The 18976-nt window shown below is 54.0% G+C and overlaps 1 protein-coding gene and 1 long non-coding RNA gene across 4 annotated transcripts in view; one reads left to right on the forward strand and one right to left on the reverse strand.

The window, feature by feature from the left end:
• Positions 1-2337: 2337 nt before the first annotated feature.
• LOC144290650 (uncharacterized) lies at positions 2338-7977 on the reverse strand. 2 transcript variants are annotated; one of them, XR_013358229.1, is made up of 3 exons: positions 7575-7977; positions 7354-7460; positions 2338-5967 (listed from the first exon to the last, which is right to left on the reverse strand). It is a non-coding gene; the product is annotated as an uncharacterized LOC144290650 (long non-coding RNA). The 2 variants fall into 2 exon arrangements; XR_013358228.1 differs by lacking the exon at positions 7575-7977 and having other exon boundaries at positions 7354-7564.
• Positions 3671-18976, forward strand: part of ARHGEF18 (Rho/Rac guanine nucleotide exchange factor 18) — an 85427-nt gene continuing 70121 nt past the window's right edge. The window contains exons 1-2 of one of the 2 annotated variants that reach the window (XM_077860060.1): positions 3671-3826; positions 14905-15026. In XM_077860060.1, the coding sequence (XP_077716186.1) occupies positions 15012-15026 (15 nt within the window). In that variant the 5' untranslated portion in view covers positions 3671-3826; positions 14905-15011. Of the gene's footprint in view, positions 3827-7653; positions 7800-14904; positions 15027-18976 lie in introns of those variants that run through there. The other variant, XM_077860059.1, reaches the window with a different exon arrangement.

Below are 18976 nucleotides of genomic sequence, written 5' to 3' on the forward strand. Positions count from 1 at the left end.
AGCCCTGGGGAAGCACTGTCCTCTAGTGGCCACTTCGGTGATGGCAGCTACCGTCGGAAGTACCGCATTGGAAAGCTAAGGGCAGGATGGGTTCATTTCCTCCGGGGGTGAGGGGTGGTTAAAACTCCGCAGCAATATATATACCCAAAGGGGTTCAAATGAAGGATTCCAAAAGATATTTGCACACGCATGTTCACAGCATCATCAGTCATAATGGCCAAAAGTGGGCAACAACCTAAATGTCCATTGACAGATGATTGAATAAAACAAAATGCGTCCAGCCACATGGTGCAATATAATGGAGATGAATGGTGGGGATGGTTGCACCCAACAGTGTCGCGTGCTCAATGCCACTGAGCCGTGCACGCAGAAATGGTTAGAATGGGGCCACCTGGGTGGCTCAGTCGGTTAAGCCTCTGCCACAGGCTCAAGTCATGATCAGTCCTGGGATCGCTCCCTGCTCAGCGGGGGAGTCTGCTTCTCCCTCTCCCTCCACCCCTCCCCACCCCATGCTCCAGTTCTCACTCTGTCTTGCTCCCTCAAATAAATAAATAAAATCTTTAAAAGAAAGAAAAAAGAGGGCAGCCCCGGTGGCTCAGCCGTTTAGCGCCACCTTGGGCCCAGGGCATGATCCTGGAGACCTGGGATGGAGTCCCACGTCCGGCTCCCTGCACGGAGCCTGCTTCTCCCTCTGCCTGTCTCTCTCTGTCTCTAATAAATAAATAAAATCTTAAAAAATATAATTAAGAAGAAAGAAAAAAGAAATGGTTAGAATCGTAAATCTTACATTACGTATATTTTACCACCAAGGAAAGCCGTAAAGGGTGGTCCAGGCAGAGGGGACCTCCCGGGAGGTGAGACAGGGTCCTGGAGGGGGAGGAGAGCCCGGGGAGCTCCAGGAGGCCCCAGGGAGCTCAGCAGTGGGAGGAGGCAGTGAGGATGGAGGCCCCGACCGAGGGCAGGGGGCTCATTCTCTAGCGACTGGACCATGGGAGGGAGAGCAGGGCAGGACGACAGGGCAGGGGACAGGCCTGGGAAAATTTAAATTCTGGCAGGGGAGCCCAGAAGAAGAGGCAGAGACACAGGAGAGGGGCAGAGAGAATTGGAGGTGGGGGAGAGACAGCCACAGAGGGACCAGAACCACCCTCCCTCCCAGGGCCACCCAGTGACGGCGTCCACGTGGGTCTCCGGGCTTCTGCACCCTCTGAGCCACCTTGTCCCTGCCTCTGCCCCTTCATTCCGGCGGGAGCCCCTCCAATGATGCCCATCAATCCTGCTGACAGTCCCTAAGGTCCTCCTGCAGGTCTGAGCACTGCCAGGTTCACCCATGCGACTGTCCCTCTCTTGCCTCACGGTGGCCACGCAGGTGTTCCCTGGACACGCCCAGCTCAGCCCAGCCCCCTGGCCTTTGGCCCCTGCCCTTCCTGCCCTCGGATGCCCTTTCCCGGGATCTTCATCTCCACGCCTGGCTCCTTCTGGGCATCCCCCCGGCTCAGTGCCAGTGGCCTTCCCCGACGACCCCCTGGCTAATGCAGCCACCACCCTGCCCACTCTCGGTCACATCACCGTATTTGCTTCCTTGCACGGCAATTCATCCCGGGGCGGGTCTGTTTCCTTGTTCACAGTTTGCCTCCAGCACTCCGGAGCGGGAGGGTTGTGTCTGCCTTGTTCGCCATAATCCCACGCTTCCAAAAAGACCCAGCATACAGTAGGCGCTCAATAAGTGTGTGTCGCATTAAATGAATAACCGAGGGTTACAGAAGGTGTTGTGCATGCGGATCTGCGTGCCTCCCTGTCGCCCTGTGTCCCATGCGTGTCTTGTGTCTGGGTGTTTCTGCGGGCTGTCCTGTGTGCCTCCCTGAGGACAAGTGTGGACTTCTCGGTCAGCAAGGGTTTGTGTGGACGAGCCCCTGGGTCTGTGTGTTTTGGCTTTGGGGGCGTCATAGGGCACCCCGTGTGTCCCTGTCTCCACATGTATCCTCGCAGGCGTCTAGCATCTGCCTTGGGTGCGCGCATGTGTGTGTGTGTGTACGTGTGAGTCATTGTACAGCCACACGCATGTCTTCATGTCCATTCTGTGTGACCGTGTGTGACCACGTGCCCATGAGCACATGTGTCTGTGTTTGCGTCTCCCTGTGCGGCCCTTTCTGTCCCTGTGGTTTCATGTTTCTGGGGGTCCACAGGCCTGTTGTGCTTGCGTGTGCCTCTGTGGAGCGCTGCGCCCACATGTGAGTGCCACGAGTCCCCGTGCGTGTGCCGTGTGCAGGGTGTGCTCACCGCTGTCTAGTATCCCTCCACCCAAACAGGTTCAGGGGAAAATGAAGCAAAATAATTAGGGAGGGTTGAATTTCTTTTTATTACAGGAAAACATACTCAACATACATTTACCCCTTTTGCCATTTTTGAGTTCATTTACAGTTCAGTGGCACTAAGTACATGGTGTTAGGGACGCCGGGGTGGCTCAGTGGTTGAGCATCTGCCTTCAGCTCAGGTCGTGATCCTGGGGTCCTGGGTTCAAGTCCCGCATAGGGCTCCCTATGGGGAGCCTGCTTCTCTCTCTGCCTAGGTCTCTACCTCTCTCTGTCTCTCATAAATAAATAAACAAAATCTTTAAAAAAAAAAAAAGTACATGGTGCTGGAGTTCAGTGTTTGTTACTTTCATTCTTTTTTTTTTTTTTTTTTTTTTTTTTTACTTTCGTTTCATAGTTAAATGTTTATGGTGGCAGGAGGTAACACCCAGCCCGCAAAATTCGCAAAATTCGCGATCATGTTACAATGGGCTCTGCGAGCCGGGACGAGCTGGCTGTACCTTATCGGGGCTCCTCCTGGGCACCAGGTGTGTGGTTCCATGTGCCCCCCTTTGCAAGCTGTGGTCACGCCCCTGTGCATGCATCTGCACCCACCTGTCTCTGAGTATAAAGGAGCCTAGGCGTGCCCCACGTGCACCCAGGGGTCTCTGTGGGCAGCACCACTCTGCACACCCCCATGTCTACCTGGACCCACAGATGTCCACGTACCCGAATGCCAGGGGACCCGTGTGTCTCTGCAGGAGTCACTGGCCTGAGTATACACTCCAGTGCCCTGCTGGTGCCACGGCTGAGCATCTCCTGCTAACTCCATGCTCAGTGGCATCAGGTTGGCACTGCAATTAGCTCCGTGGGAGCATTTACACCGCAGCAGTCGGCAAGTGCAACGTAGCAGGACTTTTTTTTTTTTTTCTGATCAGAGAGGTGGTTGTTAAACATTTATCAGAACACGATAGGGACCCAGATGCATCCGTGTGCCCATGTAGCCATGTGTGCACCCAAGCACACGCCAGTACGGGTTCCTGGGGCATCTGAACACCTGTGTCTCCACGGATACACTTGACTTATGTGTCCCGTGCATCGCCGTGGACCCGTGCACCCGGACGAGGCCCTGGCACCCCGTTCCTCATCAGCAGTTGGTTCCACAGGAAGCTGCTGGGGTGGGGGAGAGGGTGCTGAGGCTCCCCGCCCCGCTCCCCACCCCACCTCTCAGGACACCTGCACGTACAGGGCTGAACAGTGGGGGGAGGCTCCCTGCTCTGGAACCCTACCTGCGCTGTCCCCGGACCCCTTGCCTCGGCCCACGGCCAGGGTCGACAGAGGCGCCAAGCAGGCGGGCAGGCAGTTGAGGAAGAGGAAGCTGGGGCAGAGTTGGGTCACCCTGCGGTTCCCAGGGGCCCCGACCGGCCAGTGCTCCCCCTGGGCCTCCTGGAAGCCTTAGCCATGAGTCTTGGGGGCTGCAGGAGCTGGTAGCCAGCCGGGCCGGGGTTCCCACAGCAGCAAAGACAAGCCTCCCTCTGGTGAGTGACCGTCACGGGGGCGTGGGGGACAGATGAACCAAGAGACAGAGCAGCAGTGGGGCCGGGGGCTGGGGGGGTCCCGAGGGGCAGCAGAGGAACCCCCCCCCACAGTTTCTCTCCACTTTGCGGCTTGTCTACTTCCTGAATGGGAGAGGAAGGCTGTTTGACTCCGTGTTTGTTCTGCGGAGGTCTGTGCGCCCCAGAGGTCACCCCAGGGGGCTGGGGCCCACGACACGTGCAGCCCATAAGACAGGAAGATGGAGCCCCTGATAGCCAGAGCCTGCACAGGGGACCCCGACAGGGGCGGATGGGTGTGCTCTCCATGGCAGAGGTACCAGGCATGCTTGGCTTTGTAAACTGGATCCCCCTCACCCTGGGGCAGTGGGGGGGGGGGTGCCACGACCTCCCTGAGGCCCCTCCCTGTGGCTTGGGTGTCTGACTATTTTTTATTATTTTTTGGGGGGGTGTCTGACTTTTAAAACAAACACTGCCTCATAAGGTTGATGTCTGAGAGCCAGTCGGGAGGAGGGCCCATCCCAATCTTTTGAGGTCACCCAAGGAAGAGGAGGCCCCTCTTCTCGGGCTGCCTAGGTGGAGCTCCAGCACCCCACCCCCCGGAGCGGGAGACAGCCCCTGGCTCCCACAGAGGCCCACCTTGGGGAGCTTCGCCCCCGCCTGTCTGGAGTGGGGTGAAGGGGAGGAAGGCTGCGGTTTGCACAGGGCACACCCAGGCGTGCTTCCGCCCAGCCCCGGGCCACGCAGCCTGCAGGCGGCGTCGTGCACCAATGGGGTCTGGTGGCCCAGGAGCAGCCAGGAGGGGCTGGTCTGGGAGGGGAGAGCGGGCGCCAGGGAGAACCAAGCTGGTGAGTTAGGCTAGGGACATGTGGCGAAAGCCCTGAATGCCCTACTCAGGGTGCTGATTCTCGGGGGTGCTCTGCTGGCCCTGTCACCTGCGGTTCTGAGGAACGGGCTTGACAAGCAAGTGCAACCAAGGGAGGGCCACCCCCACTCTCGGTGACCTGTGAGTTTGCTGGCCTCTGTGATGAGCCCCTCCGGGAGGGCTTCCTGGAGGAAGCAGGCTTTTCACAGCAGTGTCAACCACAAACACATCGTGTGTCTGTTCTGGGCCACATCTCCACATGTCCCCTCGGGCCCCCAGTGCCCCCGCCGGACACAGGGCTGGACATGGGGCCAGTGCTTGATACTGTTGCTGTGGAGGACGGAGCCCCCGGCCTCTGTGTGCCCAAGGGCAAGTGACTTCACCCTCCGGCCCAGGCTGCTCCTCTGTAAAAGGGTTGTCGCGGGTCTTGCACGTGGAATCTTAACGCGGTGCCTGGCACATCACAGGAGCTCAGGAAATGCTGTCTGTCCTTGAGGCCCGTCCCTGTCCCAAAGCCTCGCGTCAGCGGCCACAGGAGCACTGGCACCTGCCCTCCACCCAGAGGTCCAGGGCGTCCACAGGCACCTGTAGCCGGTCCAGGGAAAAGCGAGTGCTGGGCCCTGGGCAAATCACAGCCCGGAGCACAGCAGAGGGGGCGGAGCTGTCCTCTGGGTTTCCAGAGAGTCTGGCCATTTGTGTATGATTGTGTGTGTGTGTGTGTGTGTGTGTGTGCGTGCATATGTCTGTGTGCACGTGGACATGGGTGTGAAGGTATGTCGGACTAGTGTGTGTACGTCTGCAGTTGTCCATGTGTGCTGGAGCCTGTTGGGTGTTTCTGTGTCTTTCTGTTAGTGAAAGATTCGGGGTGGGTCACCGACTCGTGAGAGCTCAAGTCCCAAGGGAGGTGTAGATGGGGTCATCAGGGCCGGGGCTCAGGGGGGAAGTGTGAAATGCCCAAGGACAGAGTTTATAGGTCAGACAGAGAAAGGAAAATGAGCCAAGGCGGGAAGGGAGTCTGCTGAATGAGCAAGGGGGAGAAGCTGGAGGCATCGTGGGGGGTGGGGGGATGTTCAGGAAAGAAGGGGTCAAGGCGCCTGGGTGGCTCAGTGGTTGAGCATCTGCCTTTGGCTCAGGTCTCAGTTCGTGATCCTGGGGTCCTGGGATCGAGTCCCTCATCGGGCTCCCCGCACGGAGACTGCTTCTCCCTCTACCTGTGTCTCTGCCTCTCTCTGTGTGTCTCTCATGAATAAATAAATAAAACCTTAAAAAAAGAAAGAAAAGAAAGAAGGGGTCAGAGGCGTCCGGCAAAGGGGAAGCAGAAAAGTGTCCCTTGGATTTAGCCCCTAGAGAGAGCGGGAAGGCTGGAGGGGATGGCAATCAGCCTCCAGGGGCTGTGGGATGGAGCAGGTGCGAGTAGGCAAAGGCAGGCGTGCAGATAACCCTTCAGGAAAGGTCGCTGAAGAGTGACAGCCTTTTCCTCCGAGGGGGCGGTGGGGGCCAGGACGCAAGGAAGGAGACGACCACTGGTGATCGTCTCACCAGTGACAGTGGTTTGGGGCTGGGAGGTCGCAGAAAGGATTCGGGGAGCGCAGGAGGTCAGCAGGGAACAAAGCCACAATTTCTCAGCTCAGGGAGTGAGGATGCAGTAGGGAGGCTGGACCATCAGGGGGCAGCACTGGCCCGGCCACCTGCGGACCCGCGCTTGCACACCCGCCCCCCACCCGCCCCACACACCCAACTCACACGCACACGACCGCGCAGACACACAGAAGCCCGGCACAGCTGTCGGACACAGATAGCCCCCCGTCCAGGTGAGCCTTGCCGCTCCAACCCCACAGATGCCAGCGGGCCCCCAGACACTCAGGTTCCCAGGTGCTTGCTGAACACGCCCAGATAACAATATTCAGCAATAAAAAGGACGGAAATCCTGTTATTTGTGACAACGGGGATGGACTTTGAGGGCATTATGCTCAGTGAGATTAAGTCAGGCAGAGAAAGACAAATCCTGGGCGCTCTCACTTTTAAGAGTGGAATCTGAAAAACAGCCATCAAGCTCCGGGATAAAGAGATGGGATTTGTGGGTTCCAGGAGCAGGGACTGGGGGTGAGGGTGGGGCGCGGGGAGTTGGGAAAAGGAGACCAAAAGGGACAAACTTCCAGCTCCGGGAGAGAGAAGTCCTGGCGATGCACCGCACGGCGTGGTGACTGCTGCGCGCTCTGCTGGAAAAGCTGCTGGGAGAGTAGATCCTAAGAGTTCTCATCCCAAGGAAAAAAAAGATATTTCTCCTTTTTTCTGTATCTACATGAGGTGATGGATGTTAACTAAACTGGTTGTGGTGGTCATTTCACAGTATGTGTAAGCTAAGTCGTGCTGTGTGCCTTAAATTTATACAGCGCTGTGTGCTCATTATATCTCAATAAAACCGGGGGGGGGGGGGGAAGCCACCTGGATGTTCCAAATCCCCCCCAATGTAGGCAGGTTGACACTCAAGATTTGCACTCGAACACACACCCAGAGGCATGAAAATACACACCCTGTGTGCAAAGTTGCAAACACGGTGTCAGAATCACAATGAAAAAAAAATCATAGACAATGGCACACACACACACACACACACACACACACACTCAGACACATGCAGACTCACCTCAGGACCCGGTCTAGACTCGCTTTCTGAAGACCCCGACGTCCCCACCACTCACACTGCTGTCTTGGGCTCCCCCTGGGAATGTCTTATCCAGCCAGGCTGAGAGGCTAAAGGGTTGAGGAAGGGTAGGGTGGTGTGGGCTGTACGGAGGGCTTGGCCTCCCCCCAGGCTGGAGCCCCCGGGCTCCCCCCCAGCCGAAAACCCCAGCCCCCCTGCCCTACCCCCAGCCTCCCATCAGCTGATGCATCTGGCAGCCCCTGGCTGCAGTCTCCGCCCCTCTTGCTGGCAGCCCCATCCTGGCAGGGATTCCCAGCCAAAGTCCTGCTTCATCCTCTGCTGGTCGCCCACACTCCCGCATGCGTGGGCCCCCATGGCTAACTCGGCGCTCAACCACTCCTGGCCGGCCCTCTCCAAGCTGTGGCTGAGGCGGTGGGCCTTCAAGAGAGGTAAGGGGGCGGGCAGTGGCCAGCAGGCACGTCCCCCCAGGCAGGGCTCCCTTGACAGCCTGGAGCCTTTTCTTGGCCTGGGGCACAGACTTTAGCTGATCCAGCCCCAAATTCCATCATCCCTAGTTCCCCCGGACGCCACAGGACATCACAGGCTTATGGGGTCCCTCTCACTTCAGAGGAACCTTCCCCCCCCACCCGGGGCTCAGCCAGGACCTTGTCTCAGGAGATAATTTTGCGGAAAGAGAATCCACCCCGGAACTCCCCCTCTGGGCAGCCTGGTGCCTTCCTGGGGGTTCCTGGTGCTGTTTGCTCCTGGAAGGCGGCAGGATGGAGGCTCGGGGAGGCAGCAAAAAAGAGGAGGTTTGAGACTCCCAGGGGTTCTGGTAGATGCCTCCCTCAAATACACACTCAACATTGGCTGGTGGCAACCCCTTCCCAGGTCCTGGGGCCTCAGTTTACCTCTGTGGGGGCTGGAGAGGCCCCTGTATTATGTCTCCTAAGGTGTGGGTGAATTGTTTTGGCAAAAGGACTCCTCTCCCTAAATCTCAAGGCGAGTTTACCCTTGAGGGTATAACCAGAGAGTGGCCAGGGTCATAGGGCATAGGGGACAGTGTGATGGGAGCCTCCTGGATGTCCTGCGCCTCTGTGCCTCCCATCTTTGCACGACCCTCCCCTGCCTCACCCAGAACAGCCCCCTGCCACCTGCATGAGTCAAGCACTTGTTCAGGGTGGGGGTGAGTGCTGGTGAAGTGGGAGGCCAATGAGAGGATTCATTAGCTCATTCTGCCCACAGACTCTGTTTGAGGGCCTAATGTGTACCAGGCACCCTGCGTGGGTCAGGAAGGAGATGGGAGTATCAGAGCCCTGGAGGTTGGGGTTGGGGACAGAGAGGGTGGCCCTGGAGGTTGGGATGCAGGAAAAGAGTCATCAGAACGATGGAAGCTGCTGCCAGTTGTTGAACCGTCGTGAGGTTGAGAGAGGTTGAGTGACTTGCTCGAGGTCACACAGCAAGCCTGTGCCGGAGGAGCCAGGATTTGCAGACAGTTCTATTCCAAGGCTACCTCTGTGGTGTGTTCCGGCCAGTAAGCAAAGCTGCCAGGGTGGGCAGCTGCAGGGCCTGGGGAGGGTTTTTCAATCCACCAGTGGATGGCCATACCAGAGGACTCGTGCATCACCCATGGCCCAGCAAGACGCCTGTCTGTGACCCAGATCCTCATGAAGTTCCACCCACTCCTGGCCTCTCTGCCCACCCCGTCTTCCGGCCCAGGCAGATTGAGACTGATTCACAGGCTGGCAGGTGGGGGAGTGAGCTCAGGGAACCAGCAGTGACTCTTACACCCTTTTATGGCTGGTGCTGCAGGGGCTGATGGTGGAAGAGGCTGCCTACCTAAATCCAGACTCCTTAGAGAGAACCATGGTGTTGGGGAGCAGAGTCTTTATTTAGCCCCGGGGAGTTAGGGAGGCACGAAGGAAGAGGGAGGTTCTGTGCCCCTTTAAGCTCTGTAACTGGCCATCTGGTCATCTAATGGGACTTTCTGGGAAAATGATGGGGTTGGATTTGGGGAAGCAAACAAAGCTGAGGAAAGGGTGGTTGGGACCTGCCACTGCAGCTTCCCCCACTGAATGCATAATGAGTGCATTCTGTGTCCTAACTTGGTTTCCTTCTTGCCTGGCTTCTCCGACTCTGTTCTATCCCCCCTCCATCTATAGCTCTCTCCCCTCATCCCCTCGGAATGGCATCTCCCGAATGTAATGCCTCACTGGCTCTGGACGCTGCCACACTATCTATCCCAACTATCCATCTATGCATGCATGCATCCATCCTTTCGTCCATCCCCCAGCCAGCTAGCCAACTATCCAACCGTGCATCCATGCGTCCATCCATGCATGCATTCATCTAACCAACCGTCTAGCCATCCATCTAATCATCCATCCATTCAACTATCCATCTATCCATCCATCTACCCATGCATGTATGCACAGATGCATGCATCCATCCATCTAACCATCCATCCACTCATTCACCAGCCAGCCAACCATCCATCCATGCATCCATGTATTTGTGCACATGCATGCATCCATCCATCCACTCATTCATCCATCCATCTAATCATCCATCCATCTACCCATCTAACCATCCATCCATCTAACCACATAACCATCACTTATCTTACCATCTAACCATTCTCCCATCTAACTATCCATGCATCCATCCACCAAACAGCCAGCTAGTACCCATTTATTCATGCATCCAGAATCCATCTCCATTTATATAGCCATCTGCCCATTTAACCGTCTATCTGTTCAATCATCTACACATTCATTCATCCAACTATCCATCCATTCATTCATCCAGCAAGCCAGCCCACTAACTATCATCCACCCATCTATCCATCTATCCAACAGTTTATTTACCCATTCATCCAACCATCCACTCATCCATCCATCCAATCATTTATTCACCCACCCACCCATTCATCAGCTAACCACAGGTTAACCTGGTGGTTATAAACCCCCAGCTTTGGAGTTGGAAACACCGGGGTTCACATCCCAACCTCTGCCTCTTACATGACAGACTTAGCACTAGGCAAGGTATATAGGAACTGATCAATACACATAAGATTTTACCACTTGGAGCTTGAGGATGTAAAAGTGGGACAGACACAGTACCTGCCCTCATGGACCTCATGGTCTGGAACAGGGATCAACAAGCTTTTTCTATAAAGGGCCAAAGAGTGAATACTTTCAACTTTTCAGGGATCTCTGATGCAATTGCTGAACTCTGCTGTGATAACATGAAAGCAGTCATAGATAATATATACGCAAATGGGCATGACTTGTGCTAACAAAACTTTGTTTATAAAATCAGGTGATGAGCCAGATTTGACCCATGGAACTCCTGGTCCAGAAAGGAACAAGTAAACCAATCACAGTGAAATTATGGTTGACAATCGTTTGTGTGGGAAAACCCCAACAAGAATTGTGGTTGTGTAGGGAGAGAAATAATGGGGGCTGACATTCAGAGTGGCAGGGGAAAGGAGAAGAGAGGATGGAGTGGTGAAATGTCAGGGAGATCAAATTGACAGGGCTTGGTGTCCTGAGGGGTAGTGAGGAGGTAAGACTGGTCTCCCCATTTCTGGCCAGATCACTGGGGAGATAGTGCAGTCACATTACTACAGGGACACAGGAGGAGGACAGAAAACAAAGAGTTTGGTCCTGACATCTTGAGGTTGGGGTATAGGTGGGAATACTAGGCAGCAATGATCAGTGTCCACTGGAGACTATGACTGGAGCCTGAGGGAAGAGAATCTTCCAGCAAAATCAGAGTTCACTGTTCAACATTAAAGTCAGAGCTCAGTCTATGAGCAGTGTCAGGGTTCAGCTTGTGGCACTAGGATGGGAAGTCATTCTATGACACCAGGATCAGGACTGAGCCTATGAGATTAGGATTGGGGCTCAGTCCATGACACCAGGATGGGGCCTTGTCTATGATATTGGGATTGGAGCTCAGTCTATGACACCAAGATGGGGCTAAGTCTCTGATACTGCGACTGGGGCTCAGTCTATGACACCAAGATGGGGCTCAATCTCTGATATTGAGATTGGGGCTCAGTCTATGATACCTGGTTCAAAGTTCAGTCTATGACTCTGGGGATCAGGGCTTATAGTTGGCGACACAAAGATTGGGGTTCAGCAAGGGACACCAGGATGAGAATTGAGTCCATCATCAAAGCCCAGCCCAGCCAGTTCTTGGGTCAGAAGCTTCCATAGAAAGAGCGAACTCATTCCTGACCTTTCACTTTCAGCCTGTGGGTCCCAGACCCACAGAGTTTGCAGATGCAAGGTACAGGCTGTTGAGGCCTCAGGCCTCCATGGGGCCCCTGCCCAGTGAAGCAGGCTGGTCTTTCCTGAAGCCCCTGGGGTGCTTGGTCAAGGGATGGAACTGACCCCTGGGCCAGCTCCTCCTCCCCTCTCAGGCTCGCATCAGCCTCCCAGACTCACCCCCACATCTGGTTTTTCTCCTTCACAGCCTGCTTGTTTTGTTCGGACATTTCTCTGAGTCATACAGGCTGCCTTGGCTTCAGGGTGGGGAAGGCAGGAGATACAAGACCCAAACGAGGTACAGCAGAGCTAAGTCCGTCGGTCCGCCTGGGAAAGCAAGGATGGTGGGAACAAGGACAACATTCTCGCACACTGTGGCAGGCCCGGACATCAAAGGCTCATCTACCTTGAAGGAAATAGAGCTGGAGCCCAAAGGCACCCGCACAATCAAAATTCTGCAAGGGGTCCCGGCTTTTTTTTTTTGGCAACAGTTTCACTGAGATAGACTTCACACACTACACAAATCGCCCACTTAAGGTGTACAATTCTATGACTTTGAGTACATCCACAGTGTTATGCACCCATCACCACAATCAATTTTAGAACATTTTCATCTTGGGGATCCCTGGGTGGCTCAACGGTTAGGTGCCGTGTGTCTCATGAATAAATGAATAAAATCTTAAAAAAAAATTTTCATCCCCCCAATAGAAATTCATATCTTCTAGCTATCACTCTACACCCCCCACCCTGTCCCCCCCCCACAGCCATAGGCAATCACAAATCTGCTTTCCGTGTCTATGGACTCCTCTATTCCAGACATTTTTACAAATGGATAGCGTGTGCTCTTTGTTGACTGACTGCCTTGCTTATGTCTTCAAGATTGATCCCTACCTTGTAGTTGGCATCAGAACTTCATTCCTTTTTTGTTTTAAGATTTTACTTATTTATTCATAAGAGACACACAGAGAGAGGCAGAGACACAGGCAGAGGGAGAAGCAGGTTCCTGCAGGGAGCCCGATGTGGGACTCGATCCTGGGACTGGGATCATGCCCTGAGCCGAAGGCAGACCCTCAGAACCACCACCCAGGCGCCCCAGAACTTTATTCCTTTCAGTGGCTGGATACTCTTCCCCTATATGTCTATACCACATCTTGTGTATCTCTCCACCCAGGGGTGGATAGCTGGGTTATTTCCACCTTCTATTATAAAAAGTGCTGCTGCGAGTGGTCACGTATTAGCTTTTGGGTGGACACACGTCTTCATTTCCTGAGGGGCTATCCCTAGCTGTGGGGTGGCTGGGTCACGTGATAGCTCTGTGATTTTCTTTTTTAAGGGACAGCCACACAGTTTTCCAGTGTCCTTGTGGTTTTGCCCCCTTGTCACCCATCTATTCACAAAGCGTGTATATTGTTTTCTGTTTGACTTGACTGTTTTCTGATGTTCGTGTTCAGAGGCCCTGGCAATTCTTTTTTTTTTTTTTTAAGATTTTATTTATTTATTCATGAGACACACAGAGATAGGCAGAAGGAGAAGCAGACTCCTCGCAGGGAGCCCGATATGGGGCTCGATCCCAGGACCCCGGGATCATGCCCTGAGCTGAAGGCAGATTCTTAACTGCTTAGCCACCCGGGTGCCCAAGGCCCTGGCAATTCTGTATTCACAGTTTCATATTCATAGTCTCATATTCTTTCCTAAAAGAAGGCTCCTCCAGATTGTGTGTGTTTCAGGGTCCCGAAACTTGGAGCAGTGTTCGCAGATCCACAGCCAGGAGAACAGGGGATGTGAGTGGGTGCAGACAGCCCCGTTGGAATAGAGGGACATCCTTAGCCTTCCCCTCTGCTAGACCCCTTGGAGAAGGAAAAGGAGGTGTTGCTCATAATTACCCTGGCTCAACATTAAGTACGACTGTGCCCAACAAACCAGGACATGGGGTCACCCAGCCAGAGGGGACCCAAGCTACCTACCTAACTCCGCACTTTCCAAAAGCACCGGACATCCACTCCCCCACCCCAACTCAGCCCCACCTGAAGCCATCATTGCTCTTACTTAGAACGTCCTGGTCTGATCAGCCCCTCCATGTATCCCTCCACTGGTATCCTCTCTCCTCCACCCCTACCCACCTCCCCAGGCTTCTCCTCCAGGCACGCTCCTGTCACCTCCCTGGTTTCTGCAGAGCCTGGGATGTCTTTGGAAGGGGGATGGAGGAGTGAAGGGAGTCCAGATGTCGAGGCAATGAAATGCACACGAGAGAGGCACCATAGGTTTGGGGTGGACAGAGATTTCTGAAAGGAATACGGTGAGGTCTTCAGGCAGGCAGCTTTAGAGCAGGAGTGGAGGGGAGGGTCTCATGCAGCAAGTCCAGAGGCAGCAAGGACACGGCACAGAAGGAATATCCTGGTGGACATTAGTGGCCAGGCCAAGAGTCTCAATATCCTTCCTGCAGCCAACGAGGAGCCTCCGCAAGGATTTGAATAGGCAGGGGTGACCGCTCTAGCTGCGGTGTAAGGGGCAGGGGGAGGGAAAAAGGGGACCCTCTCCAAGGGGCTCAGTCCAAGACCTGATATTAAGCCAGAACACCCTCCTGACCTAGAGAGCAAAGAAGGTCACCCAGCACCACACATGCTGGGGTCCTTCATCCTCCCCAAAGCTCTGAGAGGCACTGTCACACCCATCTCCCAGGTGAGGAAACAGCCTCGAGGTGCCTTCCCCAGAGAACACGTACAACCCTTAGTGGCAGGTCCAGGCAAAGGACACAGTCCGCTTGACCCTAAAGTTCTTGTTTTCTCCTCTACCCCATGGCACCCAGCAGCCCCTGAAACTCCAAATACAACATGGGGGCCGAGGGAGACTGAAGTCCCCCCATTAGAGACCCTATTAATGTGGGCATTGGGCACTTGCATCTGATCTTAAGGACCCACTGTACTGAATGAGGGCTTTTTAGCCAGAGCAGGAGCTACCAACTGGTATCATCTCAGGAGTCCACTCTGATTAACCTAAGACAGTGGCTGGAAATGGGGCCTTGGGGGTGGGATCTTAAAGGGATAAACGATCAGCAGGAAAGAGCCTCCTGATTGGATACAAATGTCCACCACAGGCTCAGGACAGGGAGGTGACGGCAGGTATGCTGGCTTAAAAATCATCGAGACCATCTTCCTCCAACCACCCCATCTTACAGAGAAAACTGAGCCCCGGGAAAGCAGTAGCAGGTGCAGGACTCAGACTTCCCGCCCCTCAGCCCTGCCCACTTAGCCCTGACACCTTGTCCCTCCTTTCTCCACAGGTTCTGAGCCCAAGCCGTGTGTCCAGCCTTTTGACTCTGGAGCTGCAGCCTCAGCCACCGAGAGCAGCGGCGGACCCTGGAGGCCCGAGCACCCAGACTTCCCCAGCATGGAGGACGAGCAGGCAGGTGTCTGATGGCTGGGACGGGCAGGAGCACATGACCCCAGTGGCAGCAAGTACACTTTGTTTAGCGCGTGCGCTTTACCAGGCACCTTGTGTGCGTTATTTCAGAGAACTCTCGTTAAGACTTGGCAAGGTAGTTATGATCCCATTCGACAGGTGAGGAGACTGGAATCCTTCCTGGAACAAGAGGAGGGAAGGAGGGATAAGAAGAAGGCAGGTGAATGGATGGATGGCAGAAGGAAGAATTGATGGGATGGATACATGGATGGATGGATGGATGGATGGATGGATGGATGGATGGGACAAAGAAAAGAAGGTTAGACGGGGGTGGGGACGTGGATGGGTGGATGAAATGGGAAGAAAAAGCTTCCATGGAAGGCTCCGAGCTGGAACATCCCTGCAGAGTGGTCTCAGGTCGGGCTGAGATGGGTGAACCATTATGTCCCCGCATCAACCAGTCATGGCCTGCGGGCTACCCAGGAAGGGGCCGACAGCCATCTGCTGACAGCCCTCCTAGCGTCTGGGGTGGCAGGTCTTCGCGGAAGGGGGCTCTGGGTGGCATTTTACCCCGCCCCCCACACTAAGGAAGGAGGGTCTGCTCAAGGTTCGTTCAGGGCTTTGGACTGAACCCATAGGCTGCAGGCAGTGGGGAGGTGAAGTGGGGATGGGGGAGCTGCGCGCCTGGGGAGGCAGGGACCTGGGGAACACAAGGCCGGGCTCTACCCCTCCCCCATGAGCCCCTCCACCGGCATCCCTGTCATTGTCATCTACTTGGTCACCTGAGCCAGAGGCCATGGAAAGCGCTGTCCCGGTCCCCACATTCCTCCCCATCACTCGAGCCCTGTGAACTTGACCAACCCGGCCTGCTGATGGGCCCCATCTCCCCCTCCACACCTGCAGCCCCAAGCAACTCTTGCCAGGTGTTGGAAGGCACTGGGACCTCTCAAGCCTGCAGGTTTCTGAATGTCCTGTTCTTTAGTCCCCTGGAATGCCCTTGCCTGCAGCCTCAGCCTAGCCAACTCCTATTTGTTCCACATGGCTTTATTCGCTGTCACCTCCTCCAGGAAGGCCCCCTGGTTTGTTTCTTTCTTCCTTGCTTTCTTTGTCTTTATATTTAGTAGGACTTCTTATTGAAATCCTACTGTCTCCTAACTGGTAAGTTGTAGGTTTTTTCTTTCTCTTTTTCCTTATTTTTATGTTTTAAGTAGACTCCATGCCCAACGTGGTGCTTGAACTCACGACCCTGAGATTAAGAGTTAGGTGGTCTACCGACCGAACCAGCCAGGCAACCCAAGATGTAAATCTGTTTAAAATACACGAAACGTGACCAATGTGTGAAACTTGGCCAGTTCAAGAGACCATTTACATGTCATGTGGACCTAATTTTATGTGGTTGGAAATAGGGGGTTTTTTTGGGGGGGGTTGTTTTGGCTATGGAAGCTGTCTAAAGATTGTCTAGCTTTTCCTAATTGAGTTGTACTTTGTAGGTTTTTTACACCAATGATTACCCTGAGTTTTGCACTTTAAAATAGAGATTTTGTTTAAAGATCTTATTTATTAATTCATGAGAGACACAGAGAAAGAGGCAGAGACATAGGCAGAGGGAGAAGCAGGCTCCCTGCAGGGAACCCAATGCGGGACTCAATCCCAGAACCTGGGGATCATAACCTGCGCTGAAGGCAGATAGATGCTCAACTGCTGAGCCACCCAGGAGACCCCAGAGGAGATTTTCTAGGTAAAGTTCCAATCCAGAATTCCTATCCCAGCAGGCCCAGCTGGACACCCCCTCCCCCCCCCGCAGCTCTTCTTCAGCCTGCTTCCCGGAACATCCTATCATACTTGATTATAATAGCTGGATTAAACCACCACTCTTCTCCAACTAGCTCCAGGAGGGCAGGGGATGGACTGTGTGACTGCATCTGACACAGCCATCAATTTCCTCAGAGGAACAGCCCTAACTCCCAAAATATGAAAACAACAACCACTGTAAGATCTGCTTCTCCTGATCCAGGGCTTGCAAGGTGCACACATCATCTCATGGTACCCACACAGCAAGTAATCCTCCAAGAAGGCGGCACCGCACCCACTTTACAGATGAGAATACTGAGACCTGGAGAGGGTTTGGGACTTGCCCGAAGTCACTCTGAGCTAATAAAAATGATACGAGGGTGCAAACCTTGACTACAGTTTTTCTACCATTTGAGCCAATCAAGAATCATCTGCCCTGTCATTTATTTGCTATTTTGTTTGATACCAATCTCCTTTCTTATCTGATAAGATGGAACTAGAGAAACAGTGTGCCTAAAGTTGCTTTGGCAGGCCATGGCTTACTAATTTACCATGAAATAAATAACCACTCACACTTGTAAAAAACAGTTTATCCGTGTACTACCAAAACTGCACACAGTAAGCCCTTCTGCAGAGTGAGCATTCCTGGGACAGCTCGCCTCTGAGTCTGACCGGGGGAGCCCATCCCCCAAGGCTCCCCAGGATCCACGCAGCAAGAGCCTGGATTTATTGCATCCTCTCTGGGGTGTCAGGGCCGCCATACACTGATTAGTCAGATGCCTGGAAAGGCCCTCATTGGGCCGACTCCCGCCTTTTCTCACTCAGGCAATATTTATGGAGGATAGATTCAGGCTCCCAAGCAAAGGGTGAGGCCTCCCTCGCGCCCCCACCCCATACCTGCTATTGGGAGCTAGGACAGCCTGTGCCCGCAGCCACCCACCACCCCTGCCACCCCCAGCTCTGGCCAAGTTCCCACTTCTGCCTCCGGTGAGGGAGGCCAGATGCAGGAGAGGGAGAGGGGGCCTGGTCCAGGCCAAGAGGCTGTCCTGACATGTTTATATTTACAGAAGGATAAAAACCAGAGACACAAGAAAACCTTTCGGGCAGTGGCAGAGGAGACGGAGTCATTAGAGGTTGTCCAGGCACCGGGGGTGGGACTGGGGTGATTTGGGGAACGGGGAGACCCGCCAGGAGGCTGCTGCCCAGGTCACAGGAGGGGCAGGCGAGCCTGAGCACGCAGGACCAGAGACATGGGTTCTCCCACAGAGACAGAGGAAGAGGGACCCACGTGTATAAAAGGACAGAGGGAAGAAGCAGAGGCAGAGAAGGAGCAGCCAGGGAGGTGGGAAGGACAAAGATCAACGAGTGCAAAGGAGAGTTTCCAGAAAGGGAGGCCATGAGAACAGTACAGCGTGTGCCCCAGAAGTCAAACCCAGAAACACTGCCCACTCCAGCAATTCCACTTCTGGATATCTACCCCAAAAAAGCTGAAAGCAAGGATGGGGAGCCTGGGTGGCTCAGTTGGTTAAGTGTCTGCCTTTGGCTCAGGTCATGACCCCGGGGTCCTGAGATCCAGCCCTGTGTTGGGCTCCCTGTTCATGTTCTCTCTCTCTCTCTCTCTCTCTCTCTCTAATAAATAGAGTTGAAAGCAGGGCCTCGAATAGCTATTTGTGTACCCACATTCAAATTCAAAGATTTGGGGGATCCCTGGGTGGCTCAGCGGTTTAGTGCCTGCCTTTGGCCCAGGGCACAATCCTGGAGTCCCGGGATCGAGTCCCACATCGGGCTCCCTGCATGGAGCCTGCTTCTCCCTCCTGTGAATCTGCCTCTCTCTCTATCTATGTCTATCATAAATAAATAAATAAATAAATAAATAAATAAATAAATAAATAAATCTTTAAAAAAATAAACAAATTCAAAGATTTAAATGTCAAATAGCACAGTGCTGACAACAGGCTTCACGACAGCCAAAGGTGTCCATCGTGGGATGAATGGGTAAACAACACGTGGTTTAGCTGATTGTCCATACAACGCGCTCCTTGCGGACGAGGGAGTGTTATTCAGCCTTAAAAAGGAATGCAGTTCTTTTTTTTTTTTTTAATTTTTATTTATTCATGATAGGCACACAGTGAGAGAGAGAGAGGCAGAGACACAGGCAGAGG

The sequence above is a fragment of the Canis aureus genome, chromosome 19 (genome assembly GCF_053574225.1).
Source record: "Canis aureus isolate CA01 chromosome 19, VMU_Caureus_v.1.0, whole genome shotgun sequence".
Lineage (NCBI taxonomy): Eukaryota > Metazoa > Chordata > Mammalia > Carnivora > Canidae > Canis > Canis aureus.